The sequence below is a fragment of the Halichoerus grypus genome, chromosome 13 (genome assembly GCF_964656455.1).
Source record: "Halichoerus grypus chromosome 13, mHalGry1.hap1.1, whole genome shotgun sequence".
Classification (NCBI taxonomy): domain Eukaryota; kingdom Metazoa; phylum Chordata; class Mammalia; order Carnivora; family Phocidae; genus Halichoerus; species Halichoerus grypus.
The window spans coordinates 62,044,087-62,067,117 of record NC_135724.1 but is presented as its reverse complement, the minus strand read 5'-3'; the positions used below and the strand labels follow the sequence as shown (position 1 = coordinate 62,067,117).

At 50.4% G+C, this 23,031-nt stretch overlaps 1 protein-coding gene and 1 long non-coding RNA gene across 4 annotated transcripts; one reads left to right on the top strand and one right to left on the bottom strand.

Moving 5' to 3' along the window:
* Positions 1-126: 126 nt before the first annotated feature.
* DGCR6L (DiGeorge syndrome critical region gene 6 like) lies at positions 127-6,863 on the bottom strand. Of its 3 annotated transcripts, none has more exons than XM_078060609.1 (5): positions 6,713-6,863; positions 6,133-6,293; positions 1,965-2,065; positions 1,051-1,191; positions 127-605 (listed from the first exon to the last, which is right to left on the bottom strand). In XM_078060609.1, exons 1-5 carry the CDS (start codon positions 6,718-6,720, stop codon positions 459-461), a joined length of 558 nt encoding a protein of 185 aa, XP_077916735.1. In that variant the 5' UTR covers positions 6,721-6,863; the 3' UTR covers positions 127-458. The 3 variants fall into 3 exon arrangements, with proteins under 3 accessions (XP_077916735.1, XP_035960073.1, XP_035960074.1); XM_036104180.2 differs by lacking the exon at positions 6,713-6,863 and adding an exon at positions 6,373-6,562; XM_036104181.2 differs by lacking the exon at positions 6,713-6,863 and adding an exon at positions 6,373-6,556 and having other exon boundaries at positions 127-586.
* Positions 6,745-22,633, top strand: LOC118543300 (uncharacterized). The gene is made up of 3 exons (XR_004921000.2): positions 6,745-6,873; positions 9,667-9,757; positions 21,497-22,633. It is a non-coding gene; the product is annotated as an uncharacterized LOC118543300 (long non-coding RNA).
* The last annotated feature ends 398 nt before the right edge of the window (positions 22,634-23,031 follow it).

Sequence of the window (23,031 nt, the reverse complement as noted above, 5' to 3'; positions counted from 1 at the left end):
CCTCTGTGACAAAGGGGCGGGTGGGGGGCCTCTGCTAGTTCCTCCGTAGGCCACGGAGCTACAAGGCGAGGGCCCTAGTTGGGCCCCGGTCACGGCAGATACCACAGAGCTATCACACAAGCGACGTGCAGGCCACAGAGGTACCTTTATTTCTCTGGGCCTCACAGGGCCTGGGCCTTGGAGTGTTTCCCACTTACTTAGGGGGCTGCACCTGCCAAGGAAGGGGCTGAGACCAGAAGATGGGGCATGGCAAACGCTGGGGTGTGCCCAGTGGAGTGTGAAGGTGCTAGGACCTCCAGCCCCACTCTCCCGACTCTGGGGCAGCCAGGGTCCACCTGGCCTCTCCTCAGAGGGTCGACCCCTCCTGCAGGCAGCTGGGAAGGTGGTAGCCAGGTGTTGGGAAGACAAGTTCCATGCAGCTTTCTGCTGCCTGTGGTGACAGGAACAGGGCTGTCTTCTCAGCCATGACGGGCAGCAGGTAACTGGCAGAGACCCCACCTGGTCACATGGCTGTCTTCCCCGCCTGGCGGCCCCTCTGCTGTAGCTTCCTGATGAGCTCCAACAGGTTCATCTGCAGCGTCAGCTCCTGGGGTGCAGAAGGGCTGCTGTGAGACCAGAATGACACCTGGTCTCTCCTGTCCTGGCAAAAGCCCCCTTTCCCACGGGCCCAGAGGCAGATATTGGGGCCTACAGAGTGCCAGGCAGTGAACCCATGGGACTGACTTCCAGGGACTCCTGGCCACGGCTTGCCAGAAAGGGACAGAAGCAGGGACATCACCCCGCAACAGGGCCTGCAGTTGCCCTGGCTCGGGGCACAGGGCCTTGTGAGCAGCAGGGCCTGGGGAAGGTGGACAGTGCTCCCACAGCCAGCTGGTTTGCCCTCCTGTGGGCAGAGGCAGTGGGACCTGCCTTACTAATTCTTCCCTCCTCCCCTCCCCGACACACTCTGGGCCTGGCTCCCCAGGGACCAGTGATAAAACCCCAGACGGAACTGGGCCTTTGGGAACCAGCACCCCCTGGGCTGTGCCAGGGCAGGCCTGAGGCACTGACCTGTGGGTTGGTGGTCACATAGAAGCCAGCAACCCCAGCCTTCTCCAGTGTGCTCTGCTGGTCGGCCACCTTCCGGTCCAGCTCTAGGACAATCTTCTGGTCCATTGCCCGCTGCTCCTCCCGGATCCGGTGCTCCACTGCCTGTATGGTGAGGGCGGCTCAGGGGCTCAGCCCCCTGCCCATCACACACTGCCTCACACACACCCTGGTGGCCTGCCATTTCCTCCAGCCTGCTCCCCATTCCCAGTGGCTCCAAGACCACCGATGGTGCCCTTACTGCACCCAGGTTGCTCCCTTCTCGGCCACACTGAACCCTGCAGAAGGGCTCAGCTGCCCTACCCGGAATGCTGTCCCTTCCAGGACCCCCAGCCAGGCATCCTCCCTTTGCTGTGTCGGGACTGCCATGAGCTGGCCAGATGCCAGGTCCACTTCTGCTTACTATCAACTTGCCAAATGTCTCTGGGCCTTTGTGTATGTTCCCTCCCCATTGGGGCTGCCTGCCGATCCCAGCTCAGCACCTCTTCCCTGTGCACCCTGGCTCCAGGCTGCTTGGGAGCCTGCATAAGCCTTTCCATGCACCCCTACCACCCACGGCTTCTTGGTTACGTACGGGTCTCCTGGTTGTGCTGGAGCAACCTGGAAGCAGACTGGGCTTCTGCTGGCTGGCCCACCACCCCACCACTGCCCTGAACAGGCCCAGCCCTTGAAGAGCTATGGTCTTGGGAAGCAGGGGGATCACACTCTCTACCGGGTCCTGCCACATCCCAACCCCCAGAGTGAAGAGCCACATCTGGGGACTCATCAGGCCTCCAACGGCCCACCCAAGTTGAGGCCCAGAGCAGCCAGGAGCTCCCAAACCGCCCTGAGCCCTCTTCACCACAGCCCAGTGATACCCACCCAGCTCACACCCCTACCTCCAGCTCACGCTGCTGAGCTGCCTGGAGCACGGGCAAGTTGTGGGGCCGGCAGGCCTGCTGGGCTTCCTGGTGCTTCTGTCGTAGCGCCTGCCTGAGCACTAGGAGGAGATGAGACCAGAGAAGTCCAGCAGGTGGTGGGGGGCGAGATGGAGGGGGGCAGGACACACTTCTTGCCTTGGCACCTACCCTGGCTGTCCCACCATGGGGCAGCCAGGCCAAGGTGCAGAGGTGAAGCCCTGGCTGATGACCCAGCCCATCTGAAGCCCTGCACTAGAAGCTGGGTGGAGTTCTGGGGGACGCCTAGTCCCCTAGCCCACTCAGTCTTGCCCTCACCCAGGGCAGGGCCTTTCTCTAGCAGTGAGGATCCAGGGGACTCTGGAGGGTGCAAGGCAACCGAGGAGGTTGAGACAGGGCAGGTTGGCCAGAGCTATGGCCAGTGCTCACAAGACCCAAAGGAGTGGGAGATTAGTCCAGAGGTTTCTGGGCTCAGATGGCCACAGGCCAGCAGTCCTGGGTGTGAGCTGCTCATCACCCATGGGACGTTCATTGAGATGTCCACCTGAGGGTCCACTGTGAGACCATCCAGGCAAAGTCTGGAAAAGGAAGGAGAGGAGAGGAGTCATTGTGCCCAAGCATGGCATGGCCTCTGCCCATGGTGGCGTGGTGGTGTCATTCCCTCAGTGCTGCCCTTGAGGGTGGGCAGAGCTGCCCGACCCCATCCATAGCTCCCAGAGGGGGTAAGGTAGGTACAAACCCTGGGAGGCCCAAGGATGAGATGAGCCTTTAGAGGCCCTGTGCTGGGGAGTCTGTGTTGCTTGGAGTGGGGCTCACCATGGCCACTGACAAAGCTCCCACAGTTGCCATTAAATCATACCATAAATAGAAGCAAAATTGTCTACTGTGATAGGACTGGACAGAGGACAAAGGTACCATGCATGGAATGGAAAGAAACTGATTACAAAACAGAATACTACACAGCCCAGGGCCACCTGGGTGGCTCAGTGAGTTAAGTGTCCAACTCTTGATTTTGGCTCAGATCATGATCTTGGGGTTGTCAGTTCGAGCCCCACATAAGGCTCCGCACTGGGCATGAGCCTGCTTAAGATTCTCTCTCTCTCCTCTCCCTCTGCCCTTCCCCTCCCCTGCCCACCACTCTTTCTCTCAAAAAAAAAAAAACCAAAACAAAACCCAAAACCAAAACCCAAAAGCAAAACAAACAAAAAAACCACTCAAACTACACAGCCCAAATCCTAGACCAGTGTCAAGTGGCCAGATCTCCCCTATAAAGGAGTGGTCCCTGGCCATAAGGAATCACAAACCCAACATTATGTCTTAAGCAGACACCTCTTAGCCAGTAGTTTGGCACCTCCCGTGCCCAGAACCTTTCCAATGTCCTGTTTCTTGGCATTCTGTGCACATCTCAACAAGCATTTATCACATTAAATGAGTTTGAAACCAAGAGCCACACTTAAGACACCTCCATAAACACAGGGCCAAGGAGATGCTCCCAGGTTAATGTTTATACCCCGTGGAGGCAGGATGGGAGGAAACAGATAAATGCAGGGATATGTCATCTCCTTTACTCCGTTTATGAAACATTGCTGCAAATCCCAGGACAACTCCCAAATTCCACTGGGTGAGCAACCATAGGTGAGAAGAGAGCTGTGCCCACTGCCCAGGTGGAAGGGGACTGGCTTTAGCAATGACCAAGGAAAGCAACGGCAGCCAATCCACCACCTGCTGAGTCGGAAGGAAAAGCAGAAAGTCACAGGGTGCTTACCCACTGCTGGTGGCATTAAAACCTGCCCGAAACTTCCAAAGGACAAGTAGCAAAGTGTCTAGAGGGTTATCAAAAACTCCCCATTAAAAGGAACCAGGATTCTGTGAAGAGATTGCTGCCCACCCCCTACTTTTATTATTCTGAGTGCTTTACTGGCTCCCTGAACTAGTAACCTCTGTGGAGATAAACAAAGATCACCCACAGGAGAACAAGAACTACTTACAGCAAGACAGTAAGTGACCACCACTGCCTGCATTTGGCAGAGACTCAAGCACAGGCAGGAGAAATGGGAAAGCTTTACGGTGGCCGAAGGGGAAGGTGCATCCTGACAGGAGGCTGCTGGAGAAGCTGGAGGGGAGGAGGCAGGCAAAGAACAAGAAAAGATGAGCCTAAACACCTTCCTGCACCAGAAAGCAAGGAAGTGCTCCAAGAATGATGGGGACACAACAAAAGGATAGAGGAGCCAGCCCAAGAGCTCTGCCACTGACCAAATGGGGCACCATTTGAGCATCACAAAGAATAATGGGCTCTATACTTTGGATTTGTGACCGTATGCATGCTACACCTCAACAGAAATGTTTACAAAGACAACCACTCCAACAGCAGGGAAAAGGTAATACCAATTCTATAAAAACGCTTCTAGAAAACAGAAGAGAACACTTCCCCCAACTCACTCTATGAAGCCAGCTTTACCCTATTACCCCATCCAAAGACATTATAAGAAACTACAGATCAATGTCCATTATGAACATAGAGGTAAAAATTCTTAACAAGATTTTAGCAAATCAAATCCAACATAATAAAAAGGGTAATACATCCTACCAAACGGGATTTATCCCAGGAATGCAGTGTATCCCAAGAATTAAAAAAATGAGTGTAATTCATCGTAGTTAACCAAAAAGCCACGTGATCATCTCCATAGATGCAGAAAAAGGGATTCAACAAAACCCAATGTCCACTCCTGAAAGAAACACTAGTTTTTGCCACAAACGTGTAAGCTGCCTATCATCACGCCTGGACCTGCTGTCCAGCTGACAGGAAACACAGAGCGTGGAGAAACGGTTAAATGACAGCATGAGGAAGCAATCTGACAGATCCAGAATGGGGACATTCTACAGGCAGAATGCCCCAGACTCTTCAAAAAGCCCCATAGTAAATGGGACTATTCCAGAAGCAGAGACCAAAGTAACCAACTGCGATGCATAAACCTACACTGGCCTCACAAAGCAACAGTTTACGACAAGTTGGATAATGTGATTGTAGACTGAAGGTCAGAAGACACCCTGGAATGATTTAAGTTTTCAGGACGCTGTCCACCGTGCTCACATTGGCGAGTGTTCTTGATCTAGAGCACTGGTTCTCAATCCTGGGCCAAGGTTGATCCCCAAGGATGTCTGAAGACATTTCTGATTGTCACTGCGGGGGGGGGGGGGGGTTGCAGCGGGATGTGCCACTGTCATCTAGCGGGTAGAAGCCAGGGATGCTGCTGAACAGCTTGCAATGCACAAGACACCATCTTACCATTAAGACTTGTTCAGCCACAAACAACAATGCTGCGCTTTGAAAATCCCAGTCTAGAGGAATGCTGAAGACTCATGGTGAAGCCCTGTGGTACTGCATATATTTGGGGGTATTAAGGCTTTGGCAAAATGTTAATTACTGAATCTAGCTGGAGAGGATACGGGTATACATTATGCTACTCTTTCAACTTTACTGAATGTTTTAACTTTTATATATAAGTAAATTGGGTAAAAACAAAATAACGAAGGTGGGAAACTGATGGGGCAGGGAGAGCTGCCCAGCATACCTTGCAGGAAGGGGCTCCAGGAGACCTCTGAGTGGGGATGCCTGGGAGGGGCCAAGGCTGATAAGGCTTTGGCTGAGGGTGTGGCTCAAGTGAGGAAGTTTTCAGGTCCCAAGGGTCCACAGGGCATAGTGCAGGGGAACTCAATGTGTGGGTGGTGGTGTGGCCCTCGGCGCTGCCGAAGGGGGGAATGACCCTAAAGGGCACGGCAGAACTGTCAACACTTCGGGACATCATTGGGGGCAGTCAATGGCTACCGCTGACCGCCACTACTGGGATCTGTCGGTGGACTGACCAGGCAGGGAGGCCTTGGGCCATTCTGCTTGGGGGAGGGTGGAGACACGGGCAAGTCCCGGCAGGGAGTTTCTGGGTATTACGCTAACAAGGGGCCGTGCAACTGAAAAAATTAAACTGCCTTGACCCCTTTGTCACCAAAAAACGCTAGCAGTCTCCGAGCCCTTGACCTGGTCAATTTTAGGGACTTCATCTGAGCGACACCCAGGGCAGGGCTCGGCCTGCACAGAGACCGAGAGCTAAACTCCCGGAGGAGAAGCGTGCGTCGTCCCGCCACCCCCGCGCACCTCGGTGCTCATTCTGCAGCCGCAGGCGCTGGTTGTACAGGCTCTTCTCGGTGAGGTGCTGGATCTCCAGCAGCCCTTGCACGATCTCGAACACGGTGCCGTCGAGAAGCGCCAGGGCCAGGTCGCTGAGCGTGGTGTAGGACAGGCGCTGCTGGAAGGAGCTGCGGGCAGAAGGGCGCGGTGAACGCGGGCCGGACCCAGGGCCACTTCAGCCGCCCGTTCCGCCCCGCGGCCGCGCACCTGGGCAGCTCTTTCACTAGGCTCTGCAGCGCGGACAGCAGCTGGTAGTGCCGCTCCTGCTGCCGGGCCCCATCCACCGCCTCCTCGAAGGCGCCCGTATAGCGCTCCATGGCGCCCGAGCCCCGCCAGCCGCCGGCTAGACCAACGTGCGCCCCCTCTGCGTCAGTTCCTAGTGCGGCGCGTTCCGCCCATTTTACGTCCGTTTGAACGCGGTGCGTCCCGCCCCCTTTTACGACAGTTAAGCACGGCGCGGCCCACCCTCTGCGCCCTGCAGAAGGAGGCCCTCTCCGCCCCTCCGCGGAGGTTCCTAGGAGGGTGCCTCGTTGTCCCCGCCTCTTACCATGCCATTTTGCCCACGCGACTTCAGAGTACGCGTAACCATAGCGTCGAAATCGCGAGATTTCGAAGAAGCCCGCCCTGCCCGCACAAAGTGGGGGCGGACCGAAGCCCAGCGCCACTGGGGATGTATGGCTGGGCTGGGCTGCGTCCCGGGGGGAAAAGGTAGGGGGGAGGGGTCTCGTCCAGCGCATGCGCCTGCTGGGGCGCCGGGGGGGCCGCGGCTGTCGTAACCTGCTTGCTCCTGTTGCTCTCCCAAAAAGCGGTTGAGTCACTGATCGCCGAGCTCCGCCAATACAAGCGGCGTGACCTGGAGCCATTTTCGTCACCTTCAGGCCTCAGTCTCCTTGTCTTGCATTCATAGGACGTTTGTCGGGGTTACCTGTCAAGAGAGCCCCCACCCCAAACACACACCTGCGCAAAGTGTGGGAGCTCCAGCAGCGGTGATGTAGGCAGGCCCTCCGCGCTGGAGGAAGCGCCTGGCTTGGCAGGGGCGGTTCTCTCCTCCCCCCTACACCTTCCCCAACCACAGCACTTTGAGGACAGTCCCGTTTCCCGCCTCGCTTCTGCCTCCACTGGCCCAATGTCTCAGTCCAACCTTGAGAATAATTTCCTGGAATCCACAATTACGCTTTTCATAAGCCACAAAAATCTACAAAACAAAGTTTCCATTGCTGAATATCCTGCTGGGCTCAGGGGGGCAGGGGATTCCCGCCATGGAGAACGAGCATTGTGTCTTCCTCATCTCAGTGGGAGGGTGTTCAGTGCTGCTAAAAATTGGGAGGGGGTTGCTGTATAGTGAAATGCAAAAGTAGGTAGACTCCTGAAGAAGACAACCAGAAAGAAGGCTTGTGTGGCCAACTCGAGCAGGAGAATCCAACTGGCCTTGGACAGAATGCCCAGACCTCTTGAGAAGAGGGCGTGCTGACCCCCTGGGGCTCTGTAGGGTCCGGGCCAAGGAGAGGAGTCAGCCTTCCCTTGATGATCCATTGATGGAGACTCGTTGACCAAACTGGGCAGGCTTCTCTGAGCGCTCCTCTGACTAGGCCTCATGCTTGGTGATGTGGGAAACAAAGGCAGAAGAAAAATTATTAAATTTCCTTACTATTTACAGCCCATCGACAAGTCCTTGAAACAGGCAGGGACTGTTTCATTCCTCTAGGGACTCAACTGCCTCAATGTTAATACTAAGGGCAAAAAACAATCCTAGCCCAACACCCCCCCCCCCCCCCCCAAGGATCCTGTATCTACTTTAACATATAAAAATTCCTTTAGAAATTTCCTTTATCTCTAAACCCCCCCAAGATATGTGTTGGCAATCACCCCTGCCCCAAGCATATGGCCTGACAATATATATCTTCAGATCTCATTATTAAGGTTTTATTAGACAGTAATAAATGACATTTTCCCACCAATAGCTAGCCCCCTCAAGGTCCTGGAAGCCTTGCTTCCAAGTTCCTTAGAGACTTACGCTATCCCTAACCTCTTTCCAACTTGAAAGTATATAATGGGCCACTGCTCATGACCCCAGTGCAGCTCTTTCTGACCATGGGTCCTGTCCCCGTGCTTTAATAAAACCAACTTTATGCACCAAAGATGTCTCAGGAATTCTTTCTTGGACGTCGGCTTTGAACCCTAACATTCTTTCCTACATCACTTGGGCCGTCTTCAGCCTGCCTGGTCTAGTTGTATCAAGAATCCTGTTAAGTCACTTTAGAGAGAAGCCCCTACCCTTGATATCTGATTGACCTTGAAACTGATCAAATTCCTTGTCCCCTACTCAAGAGGACCCATGAGGCTGGGCTGTAGCAGCCAAAGGGAGAGTGTATTGGGGTACATGTTACAGAGGCTCCTGAGGGCTTGTCCTAAGAGCAGTAGGGGGATCTGAAGGTTTAGGGACACAGACATGATCAGATTTGCCTTTCACAAGTTACTCAGTAGCCACCATGGTGGGATTTGAAATGACAGGGCTTTAACTGGGGAAGGGTGGAGGGAGGGCAACACAGGGAGGTGGGGGGGTTCTAGAGCCATCTGGGGTTGTACTGAAGTCCCCACATGGTCCTCACAGTTTTCTCCAGGGTGTTTCCTCAGTCCGGGCGGGGTTGGCTCTCCCTTCCCCACATGTTCTTGTGATGCCTCTGGGCCTGGAACCAGGAGTGAATAGAATGAATGAATGACAAGCACAGGGGAGAGCACCCTGGCACCCTGCACCAGACTCCTGGCTGGTGACAGGAGCCGGAGCTGCCATGTGGGAGCTGAGCCGCTGTGAGTGGCTGCAGGAATGGGCTGGGTCTAGGCCTGGGCACTGTCAGCTCCCTGGAGATCATAGGCAGTGGGTGATCACAGCATCTGGGTGAGGGTGCCCACCTGAGTCCTGGAGGAGACCTAGATGGCGGGAGGTGCTGGGGTTTCAGTCTGGGCCCACCTCTCAGTTCCCCATCTGTGAAGGGCATCTGCGTGAAGCCTGGGTCTGAGATAGAGATTCATGCTCTGGCCAGGTGGGTGACCACAAGGCCCCTCTGCCTAGGCAAGCTCGGTGTACCTGGTTGCTCCAAGTCCTGGGAAGTCTGGGTGGGCAAAGTCAGGCAGGTCTGGGTGTGGAAGCTGCTCCACAGCCTTGCTCTGCTGCTGGAGCAGGAAGGCCCCCTCTGGCAACCCTGGTCTGACCTGCGTTAGCAGCACTCCTCTCTAGTGTGGACATAGGTGGTGGGTCACTCTGGGCTGTGGGCTTCTGGGCCTCCTCTGGGTTACCAGTGAGGGCCTGATCTGGAGGGAGGGGGTTCTGACTCCCTAGACCCCTAGGGCTGACAGTGTTGGCACCCTGGGAGGTACGTCTGTAGGAACAGGGGGCTGGCATGTAGATGGGACATGCAGTGGGGATACATGTCCCCTGTGTGGACTCAGTGGGGCCACATAACACATGCTGGGTAATATCTACCATGAACCTTCGCTCTACAGCCGCCGTCTGTTTGCTCCACTTGGCCTCCCAAGCCGGAGAAGCTGGCTAATAACACTTCGGTGACTGGAACACACCGCTCTTCAACATCGGGTGGGTACGGCTGATTGTTTTGTGTTTTGGGGAGCTGCAGTCCCTGTCTTGGACTGCACAACTGGACGGGCACAGCTGAGTCTGTGGTGTGAAGGGGTGTGTGTTTATGTGTGGGGCTAAAGGCTTCACTGTGCGGTTTTTATAGCCATTGGTCCTTGAGTGTTGTGTGGGCCTCTGTATCCTGTGACTTTTTTTTTATGTGAGGGTCTTGCTGTGTGTATAGAGACATGGTTCTGCTCTGGTGTCCTGGTGCCCTGCACACATCCACATAGGCCACACAGACAAAGGCATGAACCACAGCTGATATGTCTTGGCAGAACATCTGTGATCCTTCTAGAACACTGGGGGAGGCCTGTGGAGGCCTCTTTCAAGGCCACTTTTCACTCACCCCCTGATTCCCCTAGGGGCTCTTCTGAGGTGGGTACTCCCTGCCCAGTCCCTCAGAACAGAGTTGCAACTGATAAAACCCTCCGCTGCCATGGGGAATGGGCTTCTCAGTGATGGGGTGTCCCACAACCCGTGCTGCACTTCTGGCCCTTTTGTTTCCTTGTCATCCTTTTTGGTGTGTGGGGCAAGGACAAACGTGATTGGTTTGTCAATGTGTGCTGTAGATTTTCATCAAGTGAGTATGTGGAGAGTCAGCTCATGTTATTATAGAGGCTGAAAAGTGTGCCATCTGCAAGACTGAGACCAGAAAAGCTGATGGTGTAATTCAGTGTGAGTCTGCAGGTCTGAGAATAGGGGAGCCGATGGTATAAATCCCAATGTGAGGGCAGGAGATGTAATGAGTTGTTCTAGCTCAAACAGCAAGTCAAGGAAAAAAGGGTTGAATTCCTCCTTCCTCCTCTTTTTTGTTCTTTCTATTCAGGCCCTCAGTGGGTTGGATGAGGCCCACACACATGGTGGGGGGTGGCAATATGTTTTGGAATCGATTGATTCAATGGAAATGCTGCTCTGACCTGGAAATGCCCTCAGACATATCCAGAAATATTGTTTAATCTGGACTCCCCATCCAGTCATGTTGACACATAAAATTACCCATGACAAGTCTACCCCTTGTCAACTTGGCACCCATACACATCTCTTCAAGCCATAAGTAATTACTTATGACCAAATAAAGGGGTCATGATTCTGCCTAAACGATACAACCTTTGTACGGTGGAAAAGGCACTAACTCCTTCCCTAGAAGAGGAGGTAGGTCCTTGAGTGATGTTTTCTTTTCTCCTTGATATCATGTAACTTAAACACTATGATGTGGAATTGGCCATACTTAAATCCTATGATAAAAATTGGTACATTTTATGTTACATGATAAGTGCATAAGAGAGGGAAAAAAAAGATATACACAAACATATTCATAGTAAAATAAGGAGGAAATACTCATGATGATTGTGGTCCTCGTTTCTGTTTCTGTAACTGATTCTGTGGCTGTAGCTGATGTTTACAGTTACCTTCTTTCATTGCCCCTTCTGTATTCCCTTTGCCTTTAGTGAGCGCTTCAGCTGGTTTTATTCTTTACCTGGTGAGTAGACCCAACCCTTCATTCCTGCCTATTACTTGGGTCATCGTAGTTTTACATTAACCTTGATCACAGGGCATGGTAAAACTGAGAGAGGCCCTAAGGGATCTCCTGTATTCCAGACATATTGTACCTTACTTCTATTGTGGAGTAGTAGTCCAATTTCCCCTTGGTAGTCAGGATCAGTCACCCCAGGCAACACCACAATTCCCTACCTTTGCTTATTGATTCAGAGGCACGAAGAGACGAGAGTGGCCGAGTGGCAGTCTTAACCTCCAGGTCAATGGAATCATTGTGTCTCCTTGTAGGAGCCTTTCTCCCTCTTGTGTTCTAAGACCTCCAGGCTGGCAGAACATGAGGTTGTGGGACTAGGAATCAGAAATTTTGCTAGTGGGTGACTTAGGGTAATGGGAATGGTGCCATTCCTATTTACATCCCTTGCTTCCTGGACCTATGACTTCTGGCTATTGGAAAAACAGCACCATATATGTTGGTCGCTGATTCAAAGAATATACAACCCTCTGGAGAACCTTCCCTCATCCCCACAAGATATTGCCACCTAGCTGGCACTGAGATCAAGGAAGACCTCCCAAATGAGGTCTTGTATTGAGAACAAGCACCATTTACTGAGAGCTTGCTCTGTGTGGCACAGGGGTCAGCCACCAGCACTTGTAGAAACTCCAAGGCAGGCAGAGGAGTGGGAAAGCTTTCTGGTGGGGAAAAAAAGGAAGGCATTTCCTGATGGGAGGGTCAGGCTGACTAAAAGAGGGGCATGATTTGTGAGGGGGGGCAAATTTGGCTTTCTCCCATTTGCTGTGTTGGAGGACAGGGCAATATTGAGGGAAACTGTCAGCTATTGATCAAGTCCTGACTCTTGGGGGCAGTTGTTGCAGAAAGTGTGGTTTGACCTTCTAAGCTGGGTGCTGTGGCTTGTGGGTCAGGGGCCTTGCTAGTTGGAGCAACCAGGCTCCTGGGCTCCTGAGTGGATTTAGCAAATTCTGTGGACCAAATAGAACATTAGTCAGCCATAAAAAAGAATGAAATTTTGCCTTTGTTGTAGCAAGGTCCATGGATGGACCTTCAGGGTATCATGCTAAGTGACGTAAGTCAGGCAGAAACAGATAAATACTGTATGATCTCACTATATGTGGAATCTAGAAATACAAAACAAAACAAAAACAAGCTCATGGATATAGAGAACAGACTGGTGGTTGCCTGAGGAGGGAATGGAGGCCCCAGGGGGGCCAAATGGGTGAAGGGAGTCAAAAGGTACAAGTTTCCAGTTATAAAAATGAATGTCATGGGGATGCACTGTACACCACGGTGACTATAGTTAATAATACCATATTTCTAAATTTTTGAGGAACCTCCAACTGTTTTCCAAAGTGGCTGTACCAACTTGCATTCCCACCAACAGTGTAAGAGGGTTCCCCTTTCTCCACAATCTCTCCAACATTTGTTGTTTCTTTCCCTGTCCATTTTTGCCATTCTAACTGGTGTAAGGTGGTATCTCAGTGTGGTTTTGATTTGGATTTCCCTGATGGCTAATGATGACGAACATTTTTTCATGTGTCTGTTAGTCATTTGTATGTCTTCTTCAGAGAAGTGTCTGTTCATCTCTTCTGCCCACTTTTTGACTTGATTATTTGTTTTTTGGGTGTTGAGTTTGAGAAGTTCCTTATAGATTTTGGATACCAGCCCTTTATCTGTACTGTCATTTGCAAATACCTTCTCCCATTCTGTGGGTTGCCTCTTTGTTTTGTTGACTGTTTCCTTTGCTGTGCAGAAGCTTTTTATCTTGATGAAGTCCCAAAAGTTCATTTTTGCTTTTGTTTCACTAGCTTTTGGAGATGTATCTTGAAAGAAGTTGCTGTGGCCGATGTCAAAGAGGTTACTGCCTATGTTCTCCTCTAGGATTTTGACGGATTCCTGTCTCACATTGAGGTCTTTCATCCACTTTGAGTTTATCTTTGTGAATGGTGTTAGAGAATGGTCGAGTTTCATTCTTCTGCATGTGGCTGTCCAATTTTCCCAGCACCATTTATTGAAGAGACTGTCTTTTTTCCATTGCATGTTTTTTCCTGCTTTGTCAAAGATTATTTGACCATAGAGTTGAGGGTCCATATCTGGGCTCTCTATTCTGTTCCATTGGTCTGTATGTCTGTTTTTGTGCCAGTACCATGCTGTCTTGGTGATCACTGCTTTGTAATATAGCTTGAAATCGGGCAATGTGATGCCCCCAGCTTTGTTTTTCTTTTTCAACATCTCCTTGGCGATTCGGGGTCTTTTCTGATTCCATACAAATTTTAGGATTGTTTGTTCCAGCACTTTGAAAAATGTCATTGGAATTTTGATCGGGATGGCATTGAAGGTATAGATTGCTCTGGGTAGCATAGACATTTTAACAATGTTTATTCTTCCGATCCATGAGCATGGAATATTTTCCCCTATGACCCAGCAATTGCACTGCTGGGTATTTACCCCAAAGACACAGATGTAGTGAAAAGAAGGGCCCTATGCACCCCAATGTTCATAGCAGCAATGTCCGCAATAGCCAAACTGTGGAAAGAGCCGAGATGCCCTTCAACGGATGAATGGATAAAGAAGATGTGGTCCATATATACAATGGAATATTACTCAGCCATCAGAAAAGATGAATACCCAACTTTTACATCAACATGGATGGGACTGGAGGAGATTATGCTAAGTGAAATAAGTTAAGCAGAGAAAGTCAATTATCATATGGTTTCACTTATTTGTGGAACATAAGGAATAACATGGAGGACATTAGGAGAAGGAAGGGAAAAATGGGCGGGGGGAATTGAAGGGAGAGATGAACCATGAGAGACTATGGACCTGAGAAACAAACAGGGTTTTAGAGGGGAGGGGGGAGGGGGGATTGGTTAGCCCGGTGATGGGTATTAAGGAGGGCACGTACTGCATGGAGCACTGGGTGTTATACGAAAACAATGGATCGTGGATCACTACATCAAAAACTAATGATGTACTGTATGGTGACTAACATAACATAATAAAATTAAAAAAAAAGAAAAAAAAAGAAAATACCATATTTCATATTTGAAAGTATCTAGGAGAATGGACCTTGAAAGTTCTCATCACAAGAAAAAAAAAGTCCTATAACTATGTATGGTTGCAGATATTAACTAGATGGTGGTGATCTGTTTGCAAAATATACAAATATCAAATCATTGCGTTGTACACCTGAAACTAATATACAATGTTATGTCAATTATATTTCAATTCTTAACAAATTTCGTGGACCGGAACCCATGCTTCATCATTTTAAGTCAATCAGACAGTCTTCTTGGATAGAGAAACTTCAGTGTTTTTCCAACTACAATTAACCAGGAAAAAAACAGTAACAATTACGATAATGATGAATAATAGTAACGTCAGTAGTAACAATCATTCTTATAAATCTCAGGATTTCCATTCTCTATTCCAGTAAACCCCTTCAATCACCTACCTTAATAATGTATTTCTCCTCCGGGTCAGCTACGGGTCCTCCTCCCAGCCCAGCTCAGTATTTCTCAGAAAGGAGTGGCCCCCCCCCCCAGCCACTTCCGGGGGCAGGAGCTGATCCGTGTCCCTGGAGTGAGACTTGGAAAAGTTCCCCGGAAGGTGCCTCCGAAGAACGGGCCCCAGAAGGTACAGCGGCCACGCTGGGGGTTCCCTTCCCAGTACTCAAGGCGGCCCTGTGAATGGGGTCTTGGAAAATTTTCTGAGCAGCACCTCCAACGACTGGAGCCCAGGCAGTACGCGGCCCGGCCTGTGGACCACCTGCGGTGAAGGGCACCTTGCGCTGGTGGACCCTTAAAGCGCCAAGCCAGCGAGCCTCCTGGGAAGGTGGCGGGAACGGGCGCTCCCCCGCAGAGCTGCAGGTCCGATCTCCGGGCTCGCTCCCAGTCGGCTCCGGGAGGCCACTTGAGCGACCCCGCCCTCGCTGATGGCATCTCGGGGCTTTGCTTCGGGCATCGCGGCAGAGTCAGATCCCTTGACCATTCAACCGGAGCGCAGGGAGTAAACTATATAAAAGGGGCCGCCAGGTGGCGCAGTACCACCGAGGTGGACCGCACCCGGATGGATCTGGGTCCCCAGAACCAAGAGGGAGCACCGCCACCCTTGTGGGCCTGGCCTCGTCTCGGTCCCTAACGACGAGATGACGGGAAGCAAGACATGGAGGCCCAGTAAAGCCCTCCGCAGGCCTCCTTGCATCGGTCATCCTGGACTGGCCGCAGCTCCGGAGAAGGGACTTGGAATATTTGGGGGCGTTCCGAAGACCGGGTCCCACGCAGACCCGCACAATGGATGGGGCGTCCTACCTAAACTCACCCATAAAGCTCAAGCTGGTCTCCACCTCCAGAGCGGGATTCGGAAAAGCTGATGGGAAAGTCCGGCGACGGGGACCCACGCAAGCCCGTCTCCAGGCCCGGATACACCTTCCCAGGCCATCTGTGTGGGTAGGGCCGGTCCGTGTCTCTGAAGGGGAACTTGGGAAATCTTGGAGGCACCTCCGACCACCGGACCTCGCGAAGGACAGCGGCCCAGCCAGGGCCCCGTTCTGTCCCTCACAGACGGCTCCTACCGGTGTGCCACTACGAATGGAAGCTTGGAAAATAATTTCAGCAGGTGCCTCTGACAGCTGGGATCCACTTGGGCTTGCGGCTGAGCCTATGATGCGCAATCCGGTCCTCCCGGAACTGCCGGGTCCCACCTCCCGGCGGGAGAGGGGAAAAAAAAAAAAAAAAAAAAAAGGTAAGCATGAAGACCAGAAGGCCGGGTCACAAGCTTTCCCATTATCCCGCAGCGGCTACGGTTGGTTCTCGAGGGCGAAGGGGCACCAGCAGGTTCTGGTCCATACCCGCACCCGGGAGGACAGCGACGGTCACTCCCCCAAAACCCTGCCTGTCCATTCTCCAGCGAATGGATGATGCGCCAACGCACCGACTCCCGGTAGGACCGGGAAAATTCCGCTAGCGCCACCGGCCTTCTGGAGTTCTGCCTCGCGTGCCTTGGCCAAACCCCATCCTTGCAGATTTCTCCGGAATTCCGGGGGGAAACTATATAAAAGCGGCCGCCAGATGGCTCCCCACAACCGTCGTTCATGTCAGAGGGACGGCACCGGATCGCCGGCCAGCAAAGGCGCACCGCCGTCACCCAAAGGCGCGATCTCCTCAGGGGGCGCCCCGGATCGCATCTCTCCGCCAGGGGGGTTGGGTTGGGGGCGGGCGGTGGGCGTGCAGCGCATCCAGGGGCGTCCTCCTGGGAGCTCCTAGCCCGCAAGGCGCTACCCCGGAGCACAAGGGGGAACTTGGAACATTTCCCGGAAAGGCTAACAGGCCAGGGAGTGCTGCCTAGGTTCTCGCCGGAGCAGCTCAGGCGGTTCCCGGGCTCCCGGGAGACTTGGTCAATTCTGCGGGGGCTCAGCCGGGCAAGGACTGGGAAACTGAAATGTTGAAAGTACTCCTAGAGAACATGGATGAATCATTGTTACTTATAATTAAGCCCAGAAGCCATAAAGCAAACGATCGATAAACTTGGCCTCACAAATTTTAAACAAAACAGGTCTTTGCACATAGCACAAGCAAAGTCAAATGACAACGGGCTGGGGAACATTTGTGCAAATACATGCAGAATACGATACTGATTTCAGCATTACTAATTATAACAAAACTGGGGAAAAAAATACTAGCCCTTAAGAGGGACCGGTTTAGATAAATTCCAGTACATCAACACCATGAATTTGTGTTTTACTTTATTTTTATATTTACTTTTTAGAAAAGGCAGATCTATAGGTACTGACATGGGAAGATTTTGATGATGACCTGCTAAATGAAAACAGCAAATGGTAGAATTTCTCTTGAAAAAAATATGCACTTTAAAACAATACTTGGGTGGGGGCACCTGGGTAGCTCAGTTGGTTAAGCAGCTGGCTCTTGGTTTTAGCACAGGTCATGATCTCATGGGCTGTGGGACTGAGCCCTGTGTGGGGCTCTGTGCTGAGCGGGGAATCTGCTTCAGATTCTTTCTCCTCCCCCGCCCCGCTCCTCCCTGCTCTTGTGAGCTCTTTCTCTCTCTCAAATAAATAGATAAAATCTTAAGAAAATACTTACATGGAAAGGCAAAGGAATTAGAATAGCTAAAGTGAGTTTGAAAAACAGGGATAAAATCTCCCCTAAGTTATTACATAGTTAATAAATAAATAAAGTGTGTGGTATTGGCAGAGGGATAGACATGTTGATCAATGGAACAGTAGAAAGCCAAACGAATATGTGCAACTGATTTTTGGCAAACATGCACAAGTAATTCCTGGGCTGAAAGATGGTCTCTCTGTCAAATGGAAGTAGGGCAAGCGGACATCCAGAGGCAACCTAAACTACACTAAAACCCAACCTCACACCCCATACAAACATTAACTCCAAATAGATAACACACATTTATAAAATGTAAAACATTAGAATAAAAGTCTGTGGGAAAAACTGGGGATCTAGGGTTGGCAAAGAGATTTTAGACCTGACACCAAAAGTGTGACCCATCAAGACAAATGGATAAATTAGAGCTTATTAAAAGTAAAAACCAAGGTTCTGTGAAAGACCCTTTTAAGAAGATGAAAAACAAAGTACATACTGAAGAGAAATAGTTACACATCCAATTAATCACACATCCAATGAAGGACAGGTATCTGAAGCTACAAAAACTCTCAAAATGCACTGGTGAGAAACAAAAGGTCTGATTACAAAATAGGCAAATGACATGAAGACGCATTTCACTGAAGAGGATACAGATGATAAAGCAGCACATGAAAAAAATTAAGATCACAGTGAAGTATCATGACATATTTACCAGGATGCCTTGGACAAAATGTGGGAAAACAGTCCCAGATGCTGGTGAGGATGTGGAGGAACTGGTCACTCACACATCGCTGGTAGTGGTATAAAGATGGAGGAGGCCCTCCACCTCCCCCCACTCTACAAATAAGCAAACAACAACGATAAAAACATGCAAGTACTGTATGATCCAGAATCTCAATCCCAGGCATCTATTCCAGAGGAATGAAAATGGATTCAGTGCAGTCAAGGGTTGACTCAGCAGGTCTGGCATGTTTAGAACTAGCACATTCCAAAGAAAGGTCTGACCTTACCTGGCTCCTGGGAGAAAAGCCCTAAGCCCTTGGAATGTCTTGCCCGAGGAGAGTGTCTTTGTTTAGTTGGGGCCTTGGATAGTTTAAGCCAATAATGTGATTTGTGGTGGTGGTTGTGTGTGGGGGGTACTTGGGCCATGCAGAATCATTTTGACCTCCATGGAGTCCTGTGAGAGTCCTGTGAGAGTCCTGTGAGTCTTTTTTTTTTTTTCCAGAAATGAACATATTTCTTTTGCCTTTGTTCTCCACATCATTACTATGTTTGGGGCTAAATGAGGTGGCACTTCTCAGTGTGGGGCCCAGGATGACTATGTTGCAGATTTTTCCTTTGGTGTCCGTGGTTCTGGTTATGCCACCTTGAAGAATGAAGAGGTAGACCAGATGAAGAGTGGTGGGCAGCAAAGCAAAGTTTATTGAGAGATAGCACAAAACTCCCAAAGAGGGAGGGACCCCCCCTGTGAGTCTTTCTAGGGAGTGAGGCATCCACCCCGAGGGTGGTCTGGAGGACCCCACCCCCAGGCCCAACAACACTTATGTCCACACAAAATCCTGGACATGAATGTTCTTTTTATTTTTATTTATTTACTAGAGAGAGAGAGAGAGTGCATGAGCAGTGGGGAAGAGCAGAGGGAGAGGGAGAAGCAGACTCCCTGCTGAGTGGGGAGCCCGATGTGGGGCTCCATCCCAGGACCCTGAGATCATGACCTGAGCCAAAGGCAGATGCTTAACGAACTGAGCCCCCCAGACCCCTGGACATGAATGCTCTTAGCAGCTCTGTTCATCACAGCCCTCAAACTAGAAACGACCACAGCGGTACTTCAAGGAGTGAAATGTTAAACAGTTGGGTGAAGGGGTGGGCACAGGGGTAGTTGTGGAAATGGAGAGAAGTGTTTGCAGACACATATCAGAGGAAGAGTGGACAGGAGAGGGCAATGGATTGTCTATGACATGGGGAGAGACAGGACGTATAAATGCTTGTTGAGGTTGGATCAGGGTCGCTAAGTGAACAGCGGTAGAATCTATTCAGATGCGATGTCTGGGGGACTACCAAGGCAAGGAAGAAGGGTTTGTTAACCTTCAAAATAAAACTGTCAGTTATTTTACCAGCAAAGTGGATTTATTTGGGAATAGCAGAGAATTGCAATTCGGGGCACCCAAGCTACAGTAAAACCATGGGCAAGTCTGGAGAATGAAGGAGAGGAATGCTGTTTTATAGAGGAAACAAGAGTTGGGAAGGGCTGGAGTAAACTGGGAGTAAACTGGGAGTCTGAAGTACAGTGGCTCCTCATTGGTTGAGTTGGGACGGTCTTTCGTTGGCTGGGCTGTTGCCTGCTGGGTTAGTAGAGTAGGCCTCTTCCTTTGGGGAATATGAGGGAAGTCTAGTCCTATTGGGACCTCCAATTTGCCACAAGTGGTAGGGTGTGAGAGCTCCCCCTCTGGCCGTCCCACTCCATTTTAGTGAAGTTTTCCTTTATTAATTTTCACAGGTTGGACTCTTTTTATTATTTATTTACTTATTTATTTATAAAGATTTTATTTATTTATTTGAGAGAAGGAGATAGAGATAGTGACAGCGGGAGAGAGTACAAGTGGGGAGAAGAGGGGGGAAGCAGGCTCCCTGCTGAGCAGGGAGCCCAAGACATTGGGGCTCCATCCCAGGACCCTGGGATCGTGACCTGAGCTGAAGGCAGATGCTGACTGAACCACCCAGGTGCCCGTGGTTGGACTTTTTTAATATGTCATATCTGTAAGGCCTCCAACTCAGAAAATGTAAGAAGTTGTTGTCTATCTAATTCTGGATGGAATGAGAAATCTAGGGGTTTTGTAAGCACAGAGTTAATAATCAATGCCTTAGGAGTAGACTAGATCACACAGAGGTTATTATTATTTTTTAAAGCATAGTTATAGAAGAATAGGGCCCAGTGTTGATCTATCATGCACTTCAAACTTAAAAACCCAGGGCCTATCCCTGCAGCAAATAGTGCTGTGGAGGAGCACTGAGAGATACAGGAATAAAAGGCCATCTGGCGTCAGGAGTCAGAACAAGAGTGTCCCCAGAAACACAGGTGAACCACCCAGCCTGCTTCTCCGCCCCTGCCCACCACAGTCTCAGGCAGGCAGCACCATCCCAGCCCTGCTTCCTTTCCTTTCCACTCAGACCCAGAGCCAAACTGGGTGGGCGGATCCTGAATCCACAGGCCTGGACTCCCTGTCTCCTTGGCATCACCCCACATACCTGGCACCCTTAGTCATTCACTCACTGCCCCAACTGTCCAAACCAGAGGCTGGCGGCCCAGACCTACTGCATCATAGCCCTCTTTGCAAGAATTGGGCTGCTTTCCCAAGGGAAGGGCATTCCCTTCACTTGGTGGGGACAACAATCCTTTTGTACCTGGACACAATCTTCGTGTGCTCTTGCACATGAGACCAACTGAGGCCTCAGGGATGAGTGGCCTGCTCATCACTATCGCTCTCATGAAACAGCCCCAAGACACAGGGAGGAGCTTTTGGCTGGTTGGAAGTGCTATGCAGAAGGAGGGAACACAGCCAGCCACACGAACATACACACATCCTAGGGGGCTTTGGTACTCTCGCTGGGGGCAGCAACAGTGGGAGCAGGAAATGTTTCAAGAGGCAGCGGCTGCCCACTTCTTGGTCCCTGGGCTGACAGCCCCAGCTGGTTCAGACAGATTCTGGTCGTTTTACTGATGTTACTCTGGAGGGGGTGAGGGCTGGGAGCTTCCTAGTCTGTCATTTCCTGACCAGCACCCTACATTTTATTCTGTCCACTCTACTCTTTCTCCTCAATATACAGTCAAAAATAAAACAACAATAATCTGCATACATTGTATTCAATTTTCAAATTTGATCAAAGTTTAATAACAGAGGGAAACAGTTGTGAACAAGTTTGGTAAGGGAATTTTATTCACCTTTTTCAAAGTTATCAAAATGTTCAAGTAAAGTGTGTAAAAACTTTAGTATGTTTAAAATTGGAGGCAGTAAATAAACAATCCCTCATGGTTCTTTCTGGCCCACCCTTTCTTTCTTCCACGTCCAGGCTGCACAGCCTCCCCGCAGCACCCGTGACTCACCTGATGAAGCATCTGCCTTCCCACTGGTCTAGAAACTTCTTCTCTCATTCATCTTTATCTCCTGTGTTCCCCACATGCCTAAGGCCACTGCAATCACTGACATGGTGAATTATTGCTCCACTGAACCCAAGGGCTGGATGAAAAAAAAAAAGGAAGAAAGAAGAAAATCTCTACTATTTGTTCTGTGAAGTCATAACCTTAATGGAAGCTGGAACAATTGAGCATAAATGTTTGGAAAGAGATTATTTCCACATCAGCCCCTGACCTGCCATACGGCTAATGTGGTGGTGAACATAACTGGTATTATTGACATTTCCTGGGTGAGCTTAGAATATTCAGGCTCAAAGGAGAAACCTGACCATTTGGCCAAAGGTGTATCAACTCAGGAGTAAGAGCAAGTCCTTATTCATTATTTCATTGTCAGGAACTCAGCCACCACTTCTCCTCTGTATTCTCATGCAGGGACATCTGGAAACTGAGCAGATAAAGCTGAGAAAAGAGGAAGAAGCCATGGGAGAATCCAGTCTTTTAAAACATAAAGGACCACATAGATAGATAGTATTGCTAGTCCTGAATCCACAAACATTCACCTGGAATGACCCACTCCTAGTCCAACCCACAGGTTATGTGCAGAAGGATCTGAGACAGACAGACAGACAGACAGACAGGGAGCCCTCTCCTCTCCCCAGGGTCAAAAGGAAGAAAGGATTGGCTACTCTTCACATAAGGAAGACATTCATATCCCCATTGTGCAGATAACAAAATGAAAATCATAGACTGTATGGACTAAAGTATGTCCTCCAGGACTTCATATGTTGAAGCCTGAGCCCCCTACATGACTATATTTGGAGATGGGGTCTTTAAGGAGGTAATTTAAGTTAAATGGGGTCATAAGGGTGGGGCCCTGATCCAATAGGACTGGTGTCCTTATAGGAAGAGGAAGAGGCACCAGGAGTGTGGGCACACAGAGGAAAGACCATGAGAGGACACAGCGAGAAGGCATCTCTGCAAGCTGAGGAGAGAGGTCTCTGGAGAAACCAAACCTGCTGACACCTTGATCTTGGACTTGTGGCCCCCACAACTGTGAGAAATAAATATTTGTTAAGCCATCCAGTCTGCTGCATTTTGTTACAGGCAGCCATAGGAAATTAATATATATAGGGTTTTATACTTTAATTAGACCTGTTCTGAATTATTATTACCATTTAATTCCTAAGATTAACACCAAATCCTAGGAAACCCTCATACTTGTCACATGGGGATTCTTGTCTCAAGGACCCCACTCTGGAGTTTCTGAGTTAATAATTCCTGGTTAGGTATGCATTGCTTCTCTAACACCCACCCTAGTCCTTTGGAGCCACCCCCTCCCTGCTGTGCCCTGCCCCACCCTCTGAATGCACCTGCCTTCAGTCATCTAGGCTCATCCACATGTGGATTTCAGGCAGCAGCAGGACAGCGACCCCAGTTCTGCCCTCCATAGCCTTGGACACATGGCCAGGCT